Source organism: Rutidosis leptorrhynchoides, chromosome 3, assembly GCF_046630445.1.
Source record: "Rutidosis leptorrhynchoides isolate AG116_Rl617_1_P2 chromosome 3, CSIRO_AGI_Rlap_v1, whole genome shotgun sequence".
In the NCBI taxonomy this organism is placed as follows: domain Eukaryota; kingdom Viridiplantae; phylum Streptophyta; class Magnoliopsida; order Asterales; family Asteraceae; genus Rutidosis; species Rutidosis leptorrhynchoides.
Genome location: NC_092335.1, coordinates 9,949,651 through 9,969,481, shown reverse-complemented (window position 1 = coordinate 9,969,481; position 19,831 = coordinate 9,949,651). Strand labels below are relative to the sequence as shown.

Below are 19,831 nucleotides of genomic sequence, written 5' to 3'. Positions count from 1 at the left end.
CATTCTGCCACTGCAACCGTTGCCGTAGTATTGAACTCTGATAACCAGAAATATGGTGGATTTTTGGATGAAAAAAAAAAGGTTGAGATTTGTGGGGTTTGGAGGGCATTTGGGTTGAAAAAATGAGTCTCCATTGTTTGATGGTTGGAGTCATTTAGTGTAATGGTTTGTTTTTATAATATGATGATACTGTAGTTGAGTATGGGTTAAAGTGCCACGTGTTAAATGACGGGTAGTATGGAGAATCGTGGCAGGATTAACAGACGTGTGTAGATTGTAGCGTTTAGGAGGCGTTCTGAAGATTCTTAGGAGTTGGTTGTGTGCTTGAATAACCTACATTGGAAAGTACTGCAACCTTCTTTTATATCTATCGTCATCCTTTGACTACTTTTTCGTGTATAAAACTAGTAAAACGACCCGTAAAATTACGAATTTGTTTAAACGAAATAATTTAATAACATGTTTTAAGTATTAAGTGAATGTAAATGCTGAAGTTATTTATTTTAATGACCCGTTTAACTAAGAAACTTGTCGTTTTTACAAATATATATAGACATGTATTTTCGCATACATATGTAACGTAATTAATTTCGTAAAAAGAATCCATATCTGAATATTAATAATTTAATAATTATAATTATTATATTAAAAGCAAATAATAATAATAAAGTTCACTCAAAGTTGAGTATTTATATTTTTAATAATAATAATTATTATTAGTAATAATAAATGTCTTTTAAATTTTTTTAGAAAATTAAAATTACAATTTACGAGAGATTAGTATTTCCTTTTATAAAAGATTTTCTATTATTTTTTAATTAAATTAATATATAATTATGACATCATTATTATGAAAATTAAAGGATAATTAGCTTAATGATAACATCATCATTTTAAAGCTTTATATGAGATTGGTTTTCGTTAGAAATATCAACTTAATTCTATACTTTTTTAATAACAAACAGAATTTAGTGAAGTCTTACTCCGTAATGTCACACATGTTCTATTAAAATATAACTATAACATTCAAAGTAATATTTCAAACTTATATAGCATTTGTAAGGAATATTATATACGTAAAATTTAACATTTACTTTCTATTTTTTTTCCCCAAAAAAACGAAATAACATTAATAGATTCAGAACCAACAAGTATAACTGGTGGTATGTGTTTGGTGTTTGACTTTTTTCCGGCGGTTTTGGGAGCGGCCGACTTACTTCTGGCGTTTCCGGTGACACAGGCGACGAATGCCTCGTGCATTCTGTGTTTAAGGGCTCCGGTTGGTAAGTTCTCTACTCCGTTGTTCTTGGTTTCTTTCCGGTCGGTTTTTGTTCTTCATGGTTCCGATGACCTTCGGCCTACCTCCGAAGTCCTCGGGCGACGATCTCCTAGTGAGATCTGAGACTTTAGAGGTGGTAATGGTCGTTTTTTGTTTTAGGCCGTCGTCCTCCCTACTTTCGGTCGACAGATCTAGGGCGTCGGGGCTCTTGCTCCGGCGTGTTTTCGCCGGAATTGCTACCGGTTTTCTGTTTTTTTGGATTGTAGTCTCCGTCGGTTTATTTACAGAAAATGGTATGAATATACTATTTGGTTGCTACTGTTATGAATATACTATTTGGTTGCTACTGTTTCTGTTCTATCGTCATCAGGATGTGTGGTGGCCGGAATCTGGTTTATTTTCCGGTTACCGGACGTGTTTGGTTGATTTAGGGTTAGTTGGGTTATTGGTTTACTATGTTGGTACTTTTTCGCTCCATTTTCCCTGTCTTCGGTTTCGGTTTCGGTTCCGGGTGGAACGACGTTGTTGCCGTCGTAGTCGACTTTGTCGATATCGAAAAATGAGGTCTCAGGGGAGGTGTTCTTGGGTTTCCCGGTGGACAGGTGTAACATCCCGCCTTTTTCCGTTTACTTTCCGTTTATTTATTCTAAAGTCCGTTATATAATTATAACACCTTCCGTTAATACGCGTTTTTAAATTATCTCGTTTAGGTAATTCACGCACCCGCTTTAAACTTGAGGGACCAATGTTGCCAAATGACCGAAGTTTTGACTAGGTCAAAGTGGTCAACCTCACCTCCTCCATTCATTCACTCTTTCTCTCTTTTGATACTTCAACCTTTTTATCTCAAACACCAAAAACAAAGAATCGTCATCTATTTCCGATCTAGCAAGTGTTTCACAAAACAAATTACATATTTGGAATCCTTGCATCTTCCTCTCCGATTCCATACCGATTTCATCGCATTTGGGTAACTTTCTAAAAACACTAGATTTTGTGTTCTTGATAATTTTGACTTATAAAAGTGTTAATTAGTGTCTATGGCTCAAGTCTAACATGAATATGTGATTTATATGCTCGATCTTGTTATTTTAAGTAACTAGCTTGAACTTGAAAGTGGGTGTGTTTGATTGTGTGATTTGGTTGCTTAAATGTTGTTAAATGTTAAAAGTGCATGTATTAAATGTGTTACTAGCATCACTAGCTTCATTTTGATGTGTAGGTCGATTAAGAACACTTCATTAACATGATTATTGATTTTTGTGATTTTGGGTTAGGGTTTGATAGAAGTAAAAGGGAATTTAAACGCATTGAATGCTTTGCAAGGTTAGTTGTAAGTGTATATTAGCATTGTATGCATGATTACCTACGAAACGGCGTATTATATGTATGCATTTAATTCCCGAATCATAAATGTGCATTTATGAACTTAAAAGCATTAATGGTGAACATTTAATGAGCTTTCAACTTGGTTTTGTATATTGTAAATGATGTTTTGATTGATGAAATGTGTTTAGTTGTGTTCCTCGTCAAATTACCTTTCCAACGATATATGGCATGCGTTTTGAATGTTTTCGGTTCATGTGTTATGTTAATTTGAGTTTTGGTTCGAGACTTAGCCAATTTACTGCAACCAGCACTTTTTCCAGGTATGCGCGCCGCGCATACCTTAGCGCGCCGCACAAATGAGAAGATCCAGATGCTAAACCCCTTAGACAATTCCTGACCTGGTTCCATTCCCAACTGCGCGCCGCGCACTCTTGCGCGCACCGCGCACTGTCCCATGCCACTTTTATTTGTGTTTTACTTTTCATAAATTCTTTCCCGTTTAACCGCAACTCCGATTAATATGAAATTTGGATAGCATGATCAAATATGATTTCTCATCATGGGAAAATTGTCGGGTACCCGACCCGACCCCGTTGACCTTGACTTTGACTTTGACCAAGTTTGACTTTTAGTCAAACTTAACCAAATGTTTAGGCAATCGTTCTAACATGCTTTTATACTTGTATCTTGCATGAAACTTGACAATTTGATTCACATGCTATATATTCGAGTCGTAACGAGCCATAGGACTAATTGAACAACTTTGACCAATCGTGTTCCCGTTATTGATACAACCTACTTGTTTAGGTCAAGACTAGCAATTGTCCTTGCACACGTTTACTTGTGAAGTACTTTTATTTCTCGTGCACTCAAGGTGAGATCATAGTCCCACTTTTACTCTTTTAATAGTCCCACTTTTACTCTTTTAAACTTGCATTTGGGATGAGAAAACATAAACGTTTCATTTTACAAAGTGAACACAAGTACGAAAACAAATATTCTACATACGAGTTAGAACAAAAATCCTCAATTCGATTATCATTAGTTACACTTGCCGGGTGTAAGCGAGAACTTATGTTGTATGGTCATATGAGTTTGAAAAACCCTCAGTCGGGCGGTTCGCTACCGTTATTCGGATGAAATATATTTTCGAGAAACAGTGTATGTTCTAACACTATTGTGATGGGGTTCTATGGATGGAAAGTTAAGCCTTGATAATTGGGTGCTCGTGATAACAAATTTTAGAATGGTTTACTATTATTTCAATGATATAAATCTTGTGGTTCATTTGTACTTACTTACTTACCTAAACCTATGATTTCACCAACGTTTTCGCTGACAGATTTCTATATTTTTCTCAGGTCCTTGAATGTTTTGTGATACATGCTTCCGCTCATTATTTTGATACTTGCATTGGATGTCGAGTATATATGCATAACGTTGTAACGTAACTGGTGGTTGAACTATTCTTGTAAACTTTGAAACAATCTTTACATTTGAAATGAATGCGACATATTTTTAGTCAAACGTTGTTTTAAAGACTTATGACCACGTAACGGGACCTAAGTAGACGGCGCCATCAATGACGATTTTGTCGGGTCGCTACAACAGGGCTTGCTGGTTTGCTGTTGATATAATGTGCTCTTTGGGTCGAGATGGTTCGGTGGTGGATCGGGTGGACTTTCCCGAGTCTGGCCGGGCTCCGGGGGGGGGGGGGGGGGGGGTGGTAGATAGTTTCGAATTGTTGCAGGGATGCTGTTTGGTAATGGTTTCGGATCCTAATGTTTGTTACGGAGTAAGATGTAATAGGGCTTCGATAGATTTCAATTTCAATGTTGTTATGAGTTCGATCACGAACTTCAGATCTGATTATTGTTGTAATTTGTATCCTGCTTGATCTTTACAATCTATTATATACATATTTATATTTTTGCCAAAAAAAAAAAAAAAAAAAAAAAAAAAAAAAAAAAAAAAACTGGTAGTACAATAGGAAATTCAAACTTAGTCAAAATAGAGGGCAAAACTACGTACCTAAATCAACGGTCCCGCTAACTGAGCAGAACACAAATAATCATGAAAATCATAGCATGACAAATACAGCCAACAAACATAAGGTAACCCATATATAGATGCACTAAAAGCAAAAAAATAAATCTAACATAACAAAACTAAACACAAACAAAGCATCAACAATGGCTGGCTTGGAGAACGTCAACCGGCAAAAGAACAAGACCAACAGCCACATAACCTCACGAGCCGTCGAAAGAAGGTCCCAAGCCGCAAAAAACAAAAATCCACCCCAAGATTTGGAACCAAAAATCCAACCAGGAAATCGTCGCCTGGTCCAAATCTGAAGGCACCACCGGAGAGTAAAAGAACTCGGTACAAACCCACGTCTTCAAGCAACCCAAACCCACTACCGAAACTCACTTAACACCACCTCCCCTGAACCAGTAGAACACAGCCAAACCACCACCAACATGATGGTGGTTCATCCGACCATCCCACAGATTTCAGATCCACTGCCGATATCATCCGGCTACCGTCAAGGTCACCACAAACTGGGTGGTAAACCATCACAGCCGCCAGAGGACAGCAGGATAGACTAATAGGACACACAACCTCCGTGGCCACAACCAACTTGGGGTGAACCACCATAGGCCGCCGATGCAAGAAACCCCCCCGGGGCTGGATGGTTTACCACTTACTTTCTCTGCTAGAGGTGAAAGAAAGTCTCTTTCCCTGGACATATATTTTTTTTTTTTAACAGCAAATTTTATAAGTAGCTAGTGAGAAGCCAGAGGAAAATCACAAAGAACATAATGGCCTTTAAGGTCAACTTTTTTTTTTTTTTTTTTTTTTTTTTTTTTTGAAGCCATCTGTTCCCATCAATATTGGATTTCAAGTAATGACTAGTGGTCCAAGAAAACGAGTTTACAACAATGCTATCAACTATGCGACTCTTCTGGCAAGTTCAGGAAACAAATCCATATTTTGAATCATTCATTCTATCAAATTTCCTTATACTACTTGTAAACTTCTTGATGGTTATAAGCATAGGAGATTCTTCTTCTTCTTCTTCACTTGAAATTAGAGGTAACAACATTTTGAAAGTAGTAGAATCAGGCGAAAAACCTCGTTTAATCATTTCCTCAAGAAGAACACCTGCTTCCTCACACTCGTTTTGCTTTAAGAATCCTTGAACTATAACATTATACGTGATGCTGTTTGGCATAACGCCACTATCTTCCATCTTTGTAAGCAATTCTTTAGCTTTATCAAACAACCCTTCTTGACAATATACACCTATCATTACCGTATAGGTCCTAACATTCGGTTTCAGTCCTTTCAATAACAGTTCGTCAAACACATCCATTGCCACACCAGCTTTCCCACATTTGCCAAAACCATTAATCAGGATATTATACAAGCCTATATTTTTAGTCATTTCATTACTTCCCATTGAACGAAAATGAGCCAATGCCTCGGAACACTGACCATTATTGCACATTCCATGGAACAATGTACGATAGGTGCATATTTTAGGAGTCTGGCCCTTTGCTTGCATCTCGTTAAAGAGTTCTTTAGCGGCTGCATGATTACCAACACAAAACAAACCTTCTAACAAACTATTGTAAGTAATAACATTAGGTTTCAAACCCTTATCATGAATTTCTCGAAAAAGATGCATAGCTTCAATAATTTGCTTCTTCTTGCAGTACCCATTTATGAGACTGGTATAGGTTACAATGTTGGGCACAAAATCCCTCTCTATCATGCGATTAAGAACCTTTTGTGCTTCATCTATGTCACCAATTAAACAGTATCCATCAATTAAGGCACTATAAGTGACCACATTTGGCTCTATACCTTTTCGAAACATGATCTGGATAACACATTCAGCGTCTTCAAGAGATCCTTGTTTGCAAAAGGTATCCACCAAGATAGTATAAGTATGTACGTTCGGGATGATTCCTTTTTCCTCCATATCTATCAACATTCTCACGGCCTCACTCTCTCGATCGAAGCTACATAGGCCTTGAATTAAAGCGTTGTAAGTGAATATATTTGGGGAGACTTTCTTTTCAATCATGATGGCAAAGATTTGTAATGCATGATCAACCATTCCGTCTTTGCATAAGTTGTGAATAATAATACTATACAGTTGTACATCGGGTTTACATGAGCCTGTTTCGAGGAACCTAAGCAATTCAAGGGCCTTGCTACTGTGACCTACTTTACAGAGTCCATTAATAACGGTTCCATACATAGCTCGATTAGGCTCACAAAGTTTCTCTCTGAGCACTTTTTTGAGTAACTCAGCTGCTTCAAAAACCCGATCGGCAAGAACAAGCCCGTTTATGAGAGTTGCATAGGTGGCCGCATTAGGGAGATAACCTTGTTTTAGTATAGTGGCCAGCAAAGCAAAACCATAATTCACTTGATTCAAGCGGCAATAGCAGTTGATAGAGATACTCATTGCATAAAGATCATTTGAAATACCCACCAAATTTAATCTCTTAAAGAGTGAAAGTGCTGCAGAATAATTCTCCATCTTTACAATAACAGTAATCAACCGAGTAAATTCGACAATGGAAGGTAGTGGTTGCCTCTGAAGCATTTGATCAAACAGTTGGAGGGCATCATCAAGCTTCGTGAATTGGGAACCATTAGGACTATGTTTCAGAGATAAGAATCTTCGATGTGAAGGATAGGTTGATCCAGTTCTGTAGTTATACAGAGAATGATGATGGAAGAAAAGAAAGCTATTGCCTTTATAATTAATTTTATGATAACGAACAAGTCTTCTTGCATTGTTCATATTTGGGTATCATTGATTGTTGCATGTAGCAATTTTGTTGGCATTATCGACTGTTGTAGGATGTCTTTGATCATTAACAGTAGTTCATTTGCAGTGAGCTAAAGATCAGCATTACAACTGAACTGCTAATGGGCAAAGTTATCTGAATCAACTAGTTAGTTTTGAAATGGTAGTATTTCTAAGAATATTTTGATATAAATAATTTACATTATCACGTTTTTAAATCATATATATAATCAAATAATCGTGTTTAACAAATTAAAAATAAAAATTAGTTAAGTGCCATTTATGAAACTTAAAATGTGAAAATGAAAAGACAAGTCACCATTTACTATATCAAAACGTGATTAGATTATCCGACTCTTTCGTTTTCCGCCTAATTTTCCCCCTAATTATTTGTTAATTTATCAAATAATATTATTTTTTCAAACTTCTAAGAAACTCATTATTAGATTATTGAGTAATAAAAGAGCATAATTGAATCCAAACACTATTACTTTTAAACACATTTTGCTAGCTGATTATTTGCTTTTAATCATCGCAAAATCAATTTTGTAACACAAATCCAAATACACCCTTAAATTTCTATGAATATTTAGTTCCGACCTTTATGGCTTTATATCACTTTAATCTCTTCTTATGATAAATGTCAACATCTTTAATAGATGTCCTTTTTCATTTCATAAGCCTAATGGATCCTATAGTTTTCATTCCACTTCCTTTTTTTCTAGTTATTGTTACAACGGCTGCAAGAAGAAAATCATTGCTCTGGTCGTTTTCCTTAAAAAGCAAGTTTCAACCCGTTAAGAGCATCATTGCATCAAAATGAATTACAGCTTCTGGCTGTAAATTAATAGAACTGTTACAGACTAAACCCGGAGGTTGTATTTCACTGGGAGAAGCTTCGATATTCTTTTCAACTCCTACAAAATGAAACTTTAATTTTACACATCTACTTATACTCTGATCTTCATGAGCCTAACATACAAAGTACAACAGTCATCCTGAAAATTAATTTCAGAAGTTGACAGAAATCTCGTCCAATGTTCACATGGTTTGCTGCTCCGCCAGTCTCCTCCTCTCAGCGGCCATAGCAGCAGCTACAGCAGGCGGCAAATGCATTAAGTTCGAACTTGACTCTTCCTTATTCAGTTCTGCTGCTGCTGTTGATGGAGCAACTTCAAAAAGAGATTCCACATCTTTGAGCGTCAATACTGGTTGATCTTGGCCCTTTTTATTTCCGCTAATAAACGAGCCACTATCCCTGCTTTTATTTAATTTATATAAGCTCTCTTCAACTGTGTCTTTCACCTATCAAATTAAACATTGCATGTTTTAAAAAACTTCTCTGAAATTGCTATATAAATAGTTAACTGATGAAACAGGGAACCCCATACTATGAAACGGTGGACCAGTGTCTTGTTGGTCTGACCGATACGATGGACCCTGCTGATTGCTTGTGCTTCGGCTGCAGGATTGAGTAGTGGCTCTACGAGAATAACATGTTGTGCTTCCAACAGATTAAGCCCGTTGGCTCCATGCTGAATTAAGAGCAGCATCACTTGAATTGACTTTTTCTCCTTTGAATTGACTTTTTCTCCTTTGAATTGACTAATTGCATCATATGATTTCCTGAAAAGTTATATTTTTATAGAATGTCAACATTATTAAATGATAACTATTTATGTAGAGGCATCAAAGTATACGTGTACCTCCCTCCTTTCATTCTAATGAAACTAATATCATTAGCCGTGAAAGCGTGTTCCAGCACATCAAGAACATCATTCCAACTCGAGAAAACAAGAATTTTGGCTTTCGGATCCGTACAACCAATGCTTAGAATTCTCCTCGTGACTGCTACAATCTACAAAATACCAAATATATTCATCATCTAACAAACAATTCCTCAAACCTATATACTTCATAATAATATTTACAATTACTTGGTTCTTTCACCTTCTTTATCACTAAGCATTTACTAGTTTTAATACTTCATCTTTAGAAAATATAATAATAATAATAATAATAATAATAATAATAATAATAATAATAATAATAATAATAATAATAATAATAATAATAATAATAATAATGTAATGAATGCATGTACCTTTGTGCTATATGAACCATTGATAGTCACAGAATCTTCGGAGGGACTAAAAGTATGATCAGAAACATCATCAGGGGCATTATTATTTTGAGTATCGTCAACATAAGCAACGTTACCATATTCTGTATGTTGTCTACATGTTGGACACATCACCCACTTCTTATGAGACTTCCCTGGATAATTTATCCTACTCTCCATCATTGCAAGAAAACCTGCTTGCAAACAACCAAGTTCTGTTCATGTACATATTACAAATTTACAATAATACCCTTGAAAGAGAATTTCGACAAAACGGCAACCTTTCAACCACAATATAGATATGCAATACAAAGAAATGTCTAAAGGAATAAGGAACCTACATTTACAACATGTAACATGACCACACTGAAAAACCATCTTTTGATTGCTGTGTCTTTCTTGACAAACCGGACACGTGTCCTCTAACCGGATTGATTTTCCGTTTTCTCCGTTCTCAAGCGACTTGGTCATAGCAGCTTGACCAGATTTTCCTTCTGAATGAGAATTATTGCATTTAGACTGCACCAAACCCTAGAGTACGTAACAGGAAAGCAAATATTTTAATATCTAAGTATTAGAAATTTCTCCATCTAAAAGCATTATTATTAAACCAACAGAAAATTTAGTACAAGCGTACAATGTTGGTATATGATATTAATAATAAATATAAATATTAATACCTTCAAATAGCGAAGCTGGCCTTTATTACGTGATAATGAGGATAAAGCAATAAACTTTTCCCCGGAATTTTCAACGCTTGCTGCTTCTAGCTCGTCGAGACTTAATGCATCGATAGAATTATCATCTTCGTTTTGTCTTAAACGCAATCGGGAGGTTGCCATATTTAATTCATCATGGGCATTAAGAACTTGAGATTGAGCAATTGCCAAGGATCTTGCTTGGGCATATTCCTTGCGCATTCCCTTCAAAATAATATTAGTATATCAAGTATAAGCACGACATGCATTTAAGTTTAAATCAGTTATATATACTGATGAAAGCTTCTCGAATCAGATTTAAAAATCAGGTGTAAAACTACAAATAATACAGAAAATAATGGGTCCCATCAATACCTCAAGAAGAAATAAATGGTTTTTGCCTGCAGACATTGCTTCTTTATCCAAAAGACCTTTTGAATAGCTCTTGATAATCCCAAGAACAACTTCCAGCTCAGACGGAGCTTTAGAAACCTGTCAGATAAATTCCACCCTCAGAAAAAAAAAATATATATATGTAATGCAATAATATAAAAACATCTAGGTAGCGATCACATAAAACGGGTATTACCCAAATGAGGTGTAATAAGATGTTTGATTAGAGGTGGTAATTTCAACCCATTTACTTACGTATACGATCCATTTAGGTTGTATTCGAAACGGGCCAAAGATAGTAACGCGTCAAATGTACAGAAGTCGCTGACAGTATATTTATAACGCACAAAACCTCCTCCTCGATCATTTTATTTGAACAGTTAGATTACTAATGAAAGGAAATAACTTTTACTAAGGACCTAGCCACGTATTGCTCCATAAACAGTTGATAATCTTCTTTGTAATCATATTTAACACACTAATTTATAATATATATATATATATATATATATATATATATATATATATATATATATATATATATATATATATATATATATATATAATATAAATTCTTAAATCTTCCAGCTCTAAGTTGAATAATCAATACTTACCATAACTTTCTCCCCAACACCCCTTTTATTCCCTTCATCTTCATTATTTACACTCGACTGTGGTAAACCTTTGTCAGGCTGTGACAAAGTTCGGTAAAAACGATTTAAAGCCGACGCTTTTTTCTGTAAATCTACTGCATCCTCAGCAGATATTATCACCCCTCCATCATGTCCTGTGTTAACTCGAAACAGTCTCGCCTCATAAGCCTTGCATAACCACCAAGAACATCATCATGTTACAAACAAACAGAAGTGGTTTCAACCAACCAAGTGACAGACAGTTTGAATGTGAAGAAATATAAAAACCTGAAATAACTCGTCTAGTTCACAGTGAAGACAGATGGCACCATCTCCATTAGCTTGACAGTTTGGACAGTATCTGACCCGTTCAACATCCTCGGGTCGTGGATTATCCATAGTCTGGTCAAGTTGCAAGATTCTTTCCACCAGTGTGCTTCTAGAATCTTCCAAAGAATCCAAGCTAGTCAGGATATAATACTTGAGTGCAGTTATGCTCCTAAAGCTGAATTATTATTAATAAATATAAGAAGCATGTTTAATAATAAAACTTGCAATAAAAGAAAAGAAACTATTACGAACCAAGGGGAAAGACGTGATCTTCTTGAAGTGTTAAAAGTACCAGAAACAGCATCTTCTATCTTTCGGATAAAATCATTTGAAGAATCCTTGTTCCGGTCTATACACTGCAGGGCTTCAACCCACCAAGCACTATAATGGTTTCTTCTATCATCAAGTGCATTATTAACCTTAAAAACGATTCAACAAGAATGTCAAATTATATTAATATATTATATATTTTATAATTAGTAAATAAACGTGAACTAAAAACAATTTCAAGTAATACCAGATCATATGATTTTCTGAATTCCAGCTGAGCCACAACCAATCTCGAGTTGAACGAAGACAAAAACTTTTCCTTTAAACTATTGCATGTGTTTTGCAAAGATAGGTAACTGGTACATTTCGATGACATGGAACGTGGCCTACGCGTAATATGATTTTCATCATCACTGCACCGATTTTGAATACTATCATGCTGATCATATGTTTTGCCATCACACTTGTTGCACAAATTATTACCTTCACACCTTCCAGGACCAGAGCATAATGTGTCCTGTTTAGCATTCAAAGGTAGTATCTCGGCAAGGTTATAATGTATGTGAATGTTCAACAGAGGGTCCACCCTAAAATCTTCTGAATGTTCTTCTGCTAATTCCAGAGCTTCTTTATATAAAGATATCGCTTGAGGAATATCTTGTTTGATTATAGCAATCCCTGCAAGCCCGTTCAATGCAACAACTAGCTTCCTTAGGGCTTCCTCCCCTTCTATCTTAGTTTTACCAACAAGCACCTAAAGAGATAGAAACAAATAAAAAATAAGATCACTTGCATATAATACAGGTGATTCATATAGAATATTAAAAAAACATAAAAAAGAAAAAAAAGAAACAAACCATTAATATCTCCTCCATTGTCATGGGGGTCTGCTGAAGAGAGCGTAGGCCTGAACTTCCTACTTGGGGATGACAGCAAGCTTGTCGTAGCTTCAAAAGGGAGTTCAACAGCTTTGCAGCCTCCACATGTGTAAGTACAAAATCCGATGATGATGATGATGATGATGATGAAACATTACCACCTATGAAACAAACAAACAAACAGATTACTAATTATATAACTGAATCTGATGATTTATAGCTGCTGCTAATCATCAACCAAGTATAAAATATTAAAATGGACAAAATTTTTTGACATAAGGTGATCAAGATTAGTAGTCTAATTTCTATACTGATTAATAGTGATGTTAAGTTACCTTGTTCTACTGGAACATTATTACTTTTGAACCTCTGAATAACTTCGCGTGCATAGGTAAGACAAGTTTCATGTTGCCTTCGATAAAAGTGTTCTTCAGTCGGTGCAAGGGACAACCAAGAGACACACTCTTCTTGTGGAGGCAGCAACAACTCATCAGCAACATGTGACTTTGAGGATCGCCACATTATTTTCTTAAATAAATTATGAGTATATTCCATTGCCCCCGCATCTCCCTTCTGTAAAATGCACGAGCAATAGTTAATAATAAAGTTAACAGTTTCAAATATGAATCAAATCAAAATAATAGAACATAACATAGTACCGAGATGTGAATTAGTAGTAAGTACCTCATAAGGGTCCCTAATAACCTGAACCCACCACTTGAGAACATCATACGGGCTTGCTTGGAGAAACCTTAAGAGCCCGTATAAGTCATCTAGCTTTCGCTGTATTGGGGTTCCTGTAATACACCAACGATGTGTGGCATGCAACCGCATAGCCATTTCTGTTGCTGCAGTTGTACTACTCTCCACCATTTGGGCCTCATCCAAACAAAGTCTCCACCAACATATTCGAGTCAGAAGAGTCGGAATCACAACGTACCTGCAATCAAATGCGGCTTATTTTCTATCACCTTATATATATATATAAAGATTTTTTTTATTTTTTATTTTGGTATCAATTTGGCTAATTTAGGTCAGTTTCTGCGTGTTGATCTTATATTTAGTACCTCTTTCGGTGTCTCATAAGACGACGATCCCCTTCATGCCTATCGGTATCATGAGATAAGTCTTCTTTAAGCACGTCGTATGTTGTTAACACAATATCGGCACTAAGTAAGTCACCGATTTTCGTAACATTTTTACTAGAAGATGAAATGGTCTTAACGCCTTCATAAACAAGGACTTTCAGTGAACCTGGACGTGTATGCCTACACACAAACAAACAATAAGAGGAAGAAATTATATTTACATGACCAGGTACACGATAACTGTATATATTAGAAACTGTACCGAGTAATTTCGGCATGCCACTGGGGCAAAATAGGTGCAGGGCATACAACAAGAGTTGCACCAGTAGGAACAGGGGAATCGGTTGCTTGAATCAGTTCGGAACAAAGTGAACAAATATGAGCCACTTCACTCGAATTTTCTTTAACTTGAAAGCCTACACATTTAGCATGCTGCCATGCATCACAGACATCACACTGTACCCACGAACCTCTATACCTGGGGATTTCTTCACTTAAAGCCCCACATACACACTCAACAAGGTCTCGTTTCAATCGTTTAATTTTAGGTTTATGGTTTTCATCAACTTGCATTGTATTCTTCTTTATAGCATCTGTTTGAGTGTCCGGTCTTCGGTGAGCGAACATACAAGCAATTAATTCAATGGTTTTTCCTAAACCCATCTCATCTGTAGTAGGTACCATACAACATCAACAAAAAATAGAAGTTAAAAGGATAAATAAAAAAAGTGTTCTCAAGATATTTAACCGATTGAAACAAGTTTTTGAAGCTGCTAAAATCTAAACAGTGAAGTGTTAAAAACGATATATAAAAACGCGCGATTTTGACTTGCGTTTTTTCGGGGCGCGTGTTTGGAAGAGAGAGAAAAAAATACAAACAAGAACAATTTTACTAGCCCGACCCAACCCGTTCTACCCATTTTAATTCTGACCCATTTCGACCCATGACCCGTTATGACCCAAACCCATTTGAATCTTGACCCAACCCGACCCATCTAGACCCGTTTGCCAGATATTCACCACCTACCTGCAAGTATACCACCAACAACATAGGATGGACAGTTCTCGGGACTCACTGAAACATTTCCGCTGGGAAACAAACATATATAACAAAACGATGAGAACGTTTATCTTATAAATATCACACATTGAAAAACAGATTGACTAAAGAAAAAGTTCAAACCTAAATGAATTGTAATATATTTTATAGCAGGAATCCACCAAATCCACTGGTGTGTTTAGGGGTGAAACAAACTGACTAGTTTCGCTTCCTGCCAGGTGTCCCAATGCTCCTTTTTCTCGTTGAACCATCCAGAAAGCTGCCCGCCTCTGATATGGTCTAAGCTCGGGAAGCAAATCGGGCATGTCATCAACTAGCATCGGGCCCCTGCAATGATCATCAAACAAATTAAACAAACCATATAACATACTTTAAAACATACTTAAGACTGCGTAGACTATCCAAACTCACTTTGAGGGTTTTATTGCTTCATAAAAACCAGAAACATCAAACCTAATTTGTTTAATATGTTCTTCATCCGGATCTGGTTCAATTTCCATGTTATCATGCACCTTAAATCCATATCTAGCCTCTGATGTAATTACTTCGGGACGTAACCATGCCATAACATTCATCATACTCTTTTTCCATGGTGACCTTGTAGTATCCAAAAGTGAATCACACACCTCGAATAAACACTTTTGTATCTCTACTCTTAATCTAACAGATAACGAGCTCCCTGTAAAAGTATACCCTTTTATTATAGGCCTTAAAGTTAAATACTTTAAATGAGCCAAGTGAACAAGCCCTGAAACACCTTCATTAGTCCCATCAAAATTTCCAGCTACCATCACACGTTGATCGGTATCCGATAATTCTCCCTTCTCGACGAATTCTAGATAAATATCAGTAGCTGATAAAACAGGCCAATGACCAAGTTTAAAGCCGAGCTTCATCCGGTGTGAATTATCATTTACATTGTTCAACCTAAACCTTACGTTGTATTTATCATCATTAAAAGAAAAATGCTCATCACATAATATATTGTGAAAATCTTCGCTTACTGTTAGATTCGTTAAAATCACTTCTGAAATGTCATAATGCTGTTCCGAACCCCAATTATGCCTATCAACTTCAACGTACATCGGTGTTTCGTTAGCAGAAAGCTCATTTTCGACATCTTGTGATGCGCCTAGATCGTTTGATTCCTCTTTTGAAACACTGCCACTGCCAACAACGGCCCCGCCCCTACGAGGCCGGATCTGCTTTCTTCTACCCATCACCTACAACACATTACTACCATCGCAGAATACAGAAACTTTCTCTAATGTTCAGCTACCAACCTTTATATCTGAATACACAGAAAAACAAATCAACAAATAAAACCAAGATTTGAACTTATAGTTGACTAGTAATACGAGTGAAGCTATGTAAAGAACTCTAATTTCTCAATTCAACTCATCGTTCAAGATAAGAATGATTAATAAATTCAAAATCATGTCAAATATGTAAAAAAAATTATTAATTATTAATTAATGTGTATTAATTGCATTTTCTAAGTAAATCAGGAGATTCCAAGTTCACTAATCAAATCTTGGTGAAACTTCTTAAACCCTAATTTTATTTGGAACTTCTTAAACCCTAATATTATTTGAAACTTCTTAAACCCTAACTTGTAAGATAGCACAATAAATATGCATAACCACATATCTCTTTGGATTCTCCAACATTATAATTATCATCATCATTATTCTTATTTACATATATAAATAAATAAATACAAATATAAAAGACATATAATAAGAGAGCAATAGACACAATCTGATTCTTCTTTCATATATTTGAAACTCAACAAGCTGTACCACTAAAATCAACCATGTGCACTTATATTTGCCTAATAATACTAGTAAAAAATTATGTAAAAGAACCCTAATTTCTCAATTGAAATCATCCTAAATTTTCTTTTTTTTTTTTTTTCCTTTTTTTTGGAACTTCTTAAACCCTAACTTGAATGATAGCACAAATAAATATCATTACATATAGGGGAAGAGAGAAGGCAACAGACCACAATTTGATTCTTCATTTATAATGCATAACTGGTATAAATTTGGTACTAATAATTAATCATCATATCATAAAAATATATTTAAAAAAATCACATCAAAAATAAATATAAATACTAAATATTACTACCATGTAAGTAACTCTTATCAACGGTCATAATAATAAACATAAGTATGAACGTAAGCCTATAGAAGAATTAGGAAGGAGCGTACGTGTCTGTGTTCGAAACTGGAGCAAGTTTTACGCACAAAACGAAGACATTTGGTACGGCGTTTAATAGGTTTGCGTGGGCGGTGCAACCGTGCAAAGAGAACCACTCGGAACTAAAGTGATCGGGTTACCCGAATACGAGACCGTAGGTTCCGTTCGGAAAATATGTGAAGGTATCGGTGCACTCAATATTACGGAGTATTGACAGATAGGTCTAACGTCAATTAGTTTACAAGATTTTTATTCGGGATAAAATTGTTGAATCTTGAGAAAACGGTAATTACAGCAGCAACAACAACAACAATAAAACTAATAATACAAAAAAGTTTAAGTACAGTGAGATAAGATGTAAAAAATCATTTTTATATCTTAAAACAAAAACAAGTCATTATAATTTTATTGATATTTGCAAGGTGCATACATTAATTTTTATTGATATTTGTTAGGTTTCATAAAGATTTTTTTATAAGTTATTTAAAGTAAAACATAATAATTTTGAAACAAACAAAAATAATAACATGTACAGTTTTTATCGGACAGTGAACACTATACTAACAACAAATTTTTTAAACAACAATCAATTAGTAAGATGTACAATTTTTATTAACGTACGTTATATCTTCGTATGTAATAATTATATATTGACTTTAAGGCGACAATTATTGTCGAATAGCCAACGAAAGACAAATGTTCCTTTTTTTAAGGTATTCTCATGAATAGATCGAGTAGAGACCGAGTGGGGCAATGTGGCTACAAACCACGGTGTCGAGGGTTCGAATCATTCCTCCCAATCAATCGGCCCAAATGGAAGGGCCTTTTCGTTTCGGGTAGAAAAATCATGATCGGGACATCAGACCAAAAGTTATAGAACTTGAATCTGAGTCTTTGTCGAAATGGAATGGCATTTTTATGTACAGTGAACATCTTTATCTATCTTATCAAGTGTTGTATAAAACGTTCGAGACGAACGTCACATCGGTCTTATCATAAAACCGTTACAACGGACCTAGAAACTATTAATAAACGGTCAACGCTTAAAAAATGGTCAATAACTCCAAAAAGACGGTCAACAAAGTTCAACAACGGCCGAGACGGTAAAAATGGCCGAGACAGTAAAAAGAACCCAGAAGGTCGAGAGGGAATCGAGACCGTTGTTAATCACCGTTGACATTTTTAAGTAAATTTCAAACATAAATATTTCAAATTAAAGGCAAATATCTGTGTTTAATTTGAAATACCTATGTTTAAAATGTTTGTGTTTAAAATATATATAAGTCATGGTTGGTCAACATCCGTCTCGATCCCGTTTTATCTTTGCAACGTTTAAAGTTCCTACCGTCTCGTCCCCGTCTCGCGTCTTTTTCAACCAAAATCTTATCTATGAAATGAACACGAATATGAATTACTCTTTGAGTCCCATAAAAAGTTTCCTCTAACAATTCTTTTTCTAATTATGATATATTGGTAAAAGTAAAATACTTCATTTAATAATCTATTATCATTTAATAATCCATCTATTGCTCGTATAATATAATTAAGTAATAATGTAAATGTGTTCATTTATTAATTGTTATTTAACTTTTACTTTTTAAGGATAGAACTGCAAATTCACTGGCTTTTTAGTACTCTATTATTATTATTATTATTATTGTTATTATTATTATTATTATTATATTATTATTATTATTATTATTTTGAGACGGGTATAAATAAAAAGGATTTTTCTAATGTTAGCCCTTAGAGTTATACTTAAGAGAAAATCTTTAATGATAGTACACTAGAAACGGGGACGGAGCTTGAAGATTAACACGAAGGGGGCCGACCAAATTAAATCACGCAAAACATGTAGTTTAATATATTTAAGAATGTGATTTTGCTAACGACAACCCATAAAGATATCATGTCGTTAATACACATAAAATGGTTTTACACATCAAGAAACTATCACTTGAAAACGACTTATAACCGCTATGTACAACCTTATTTTGCACGTTAACGACATCCCTAAGAACTATTGTTAGTAATGTCCATTTCAAAACAACAATTATGTACTGAAAAATATATAAATTATAATTTAATTAATCAATGAATACATAAATTAATTCTAAGGCGGTGTACAAAGTTGCCCAAGAATAAAGGAATATCTTTTAATATTAACACTTCTAAAGGCCGCACAAGAAAACAAGAAGGTAAAATATATACTCAATTTCAAAAGCAAGATCTTTTGAGTCGGTTAGACTAGTCACATCGGTCCGCGGTTGGAGCTCCGTGTGATGATATAACAACCCTCATATTTCCATACCTGAATTGACTAATTTGACTATAGGGTTGTTATCCATACGTAATATATAATTAAATTCGACGTTGATCAAATATTTATTTTTAGTTGACACGTTCTGTTAACTAAAGTTTACACTAATTATATAAAATAACTTTAGTTAATATTAATGCGTATTATATTTAAAACTATATGTAACATAATTATTAATTAAATGATAAGTTATTTTAATCATTATATATATTTTTAGCTTATAAAAAAAATAAAAATAAAAAGAAATAAGATTTTTTTAATAAATTAAATAATGAGCCCATGAATTTTGACTAAATATTTTCAAAAATAAAAACTTATTAAAAACATTTTTAACATATTTTTATTATTTTGTCAAAATTGGCACCTTTATTTTATTATTTTTTTTTCTTTTCACCAACT

At 34.8% G+C, this 19,831-nt stretch overlaps 2 protein-coding genes across 3 annotated transcripts; both read right to left on the bottom strand.

Moving 5' to 3' along the window:
* Positions 1-5,454: 5,454 nt before the first annotated feature.
* On the bottom strand, positions 5,455-7,597 carry LOC139895718 (uncharacterized). The gene has a single exon (XM_071878257.1). It carries the CDS (start codon positions 7,428-7,430, stop codon positions 5,583-5,585), a length of 1,848 nt encoding a protein of 615 aa, XP_071734358.1. The 5' UTR covers positions 7,431-7,597; the 3' UTR covers positions 5,455-5,582.
* Positions 7,598-8,210: 613 nt separating this feature from the next.
* On the bottom strand, positions 8,211-17,210 carry LOC139895716 (uncharacterized). Of its 2 annotated transcripts, none has more exons than XM_071878255.1 (20): positions 17,124-17,210; positions 15,319-16,198; positions 15,031-15,234; positions 14,875-14,936; positions 14,110-14,515; positions 13,827-14,027; positions 13,444-13,699; positions 13,095-13,332; positions 12,739-12,920; positions 12,129-12,635; positions 11,864-12,030; positions 11,570-11,786; positions 11,264-11,470; positions 10,632-10,748; positions 10,239-10,481; positions 9,900-10,089; positions 9,541-9,752; positions 9,143-9,294; positions 8,828-9,062; positions 8,211-8,741 (listed from the first exon to the last, which is right to left on the bottom strand). In XM_071878255.1, exons 2-20 carry the CDS (start codon positions 16,125-16,127, stop codon positions 8,478-8,480), a joined length of 4,869 nt encoding a protein of 1,622 aa, XP_071734356.1. In that variant the 5' UTR covers positions 16,128-16,198; positions 17,124-17,210; the 3' UTR covers positions 8,211-8,477. The 2 variants fall into 2 exon arrangements, with proteins under 2 accessions (XP_071734356.1, XP_071734357.1); XM_071878256.1 differs by lacking the exon at positions 17,124-17,210 and adding an exon at positions 16,913-16,949.
* Positions 17,211-19,831: the final 2,621 nt, after the last annotated feature.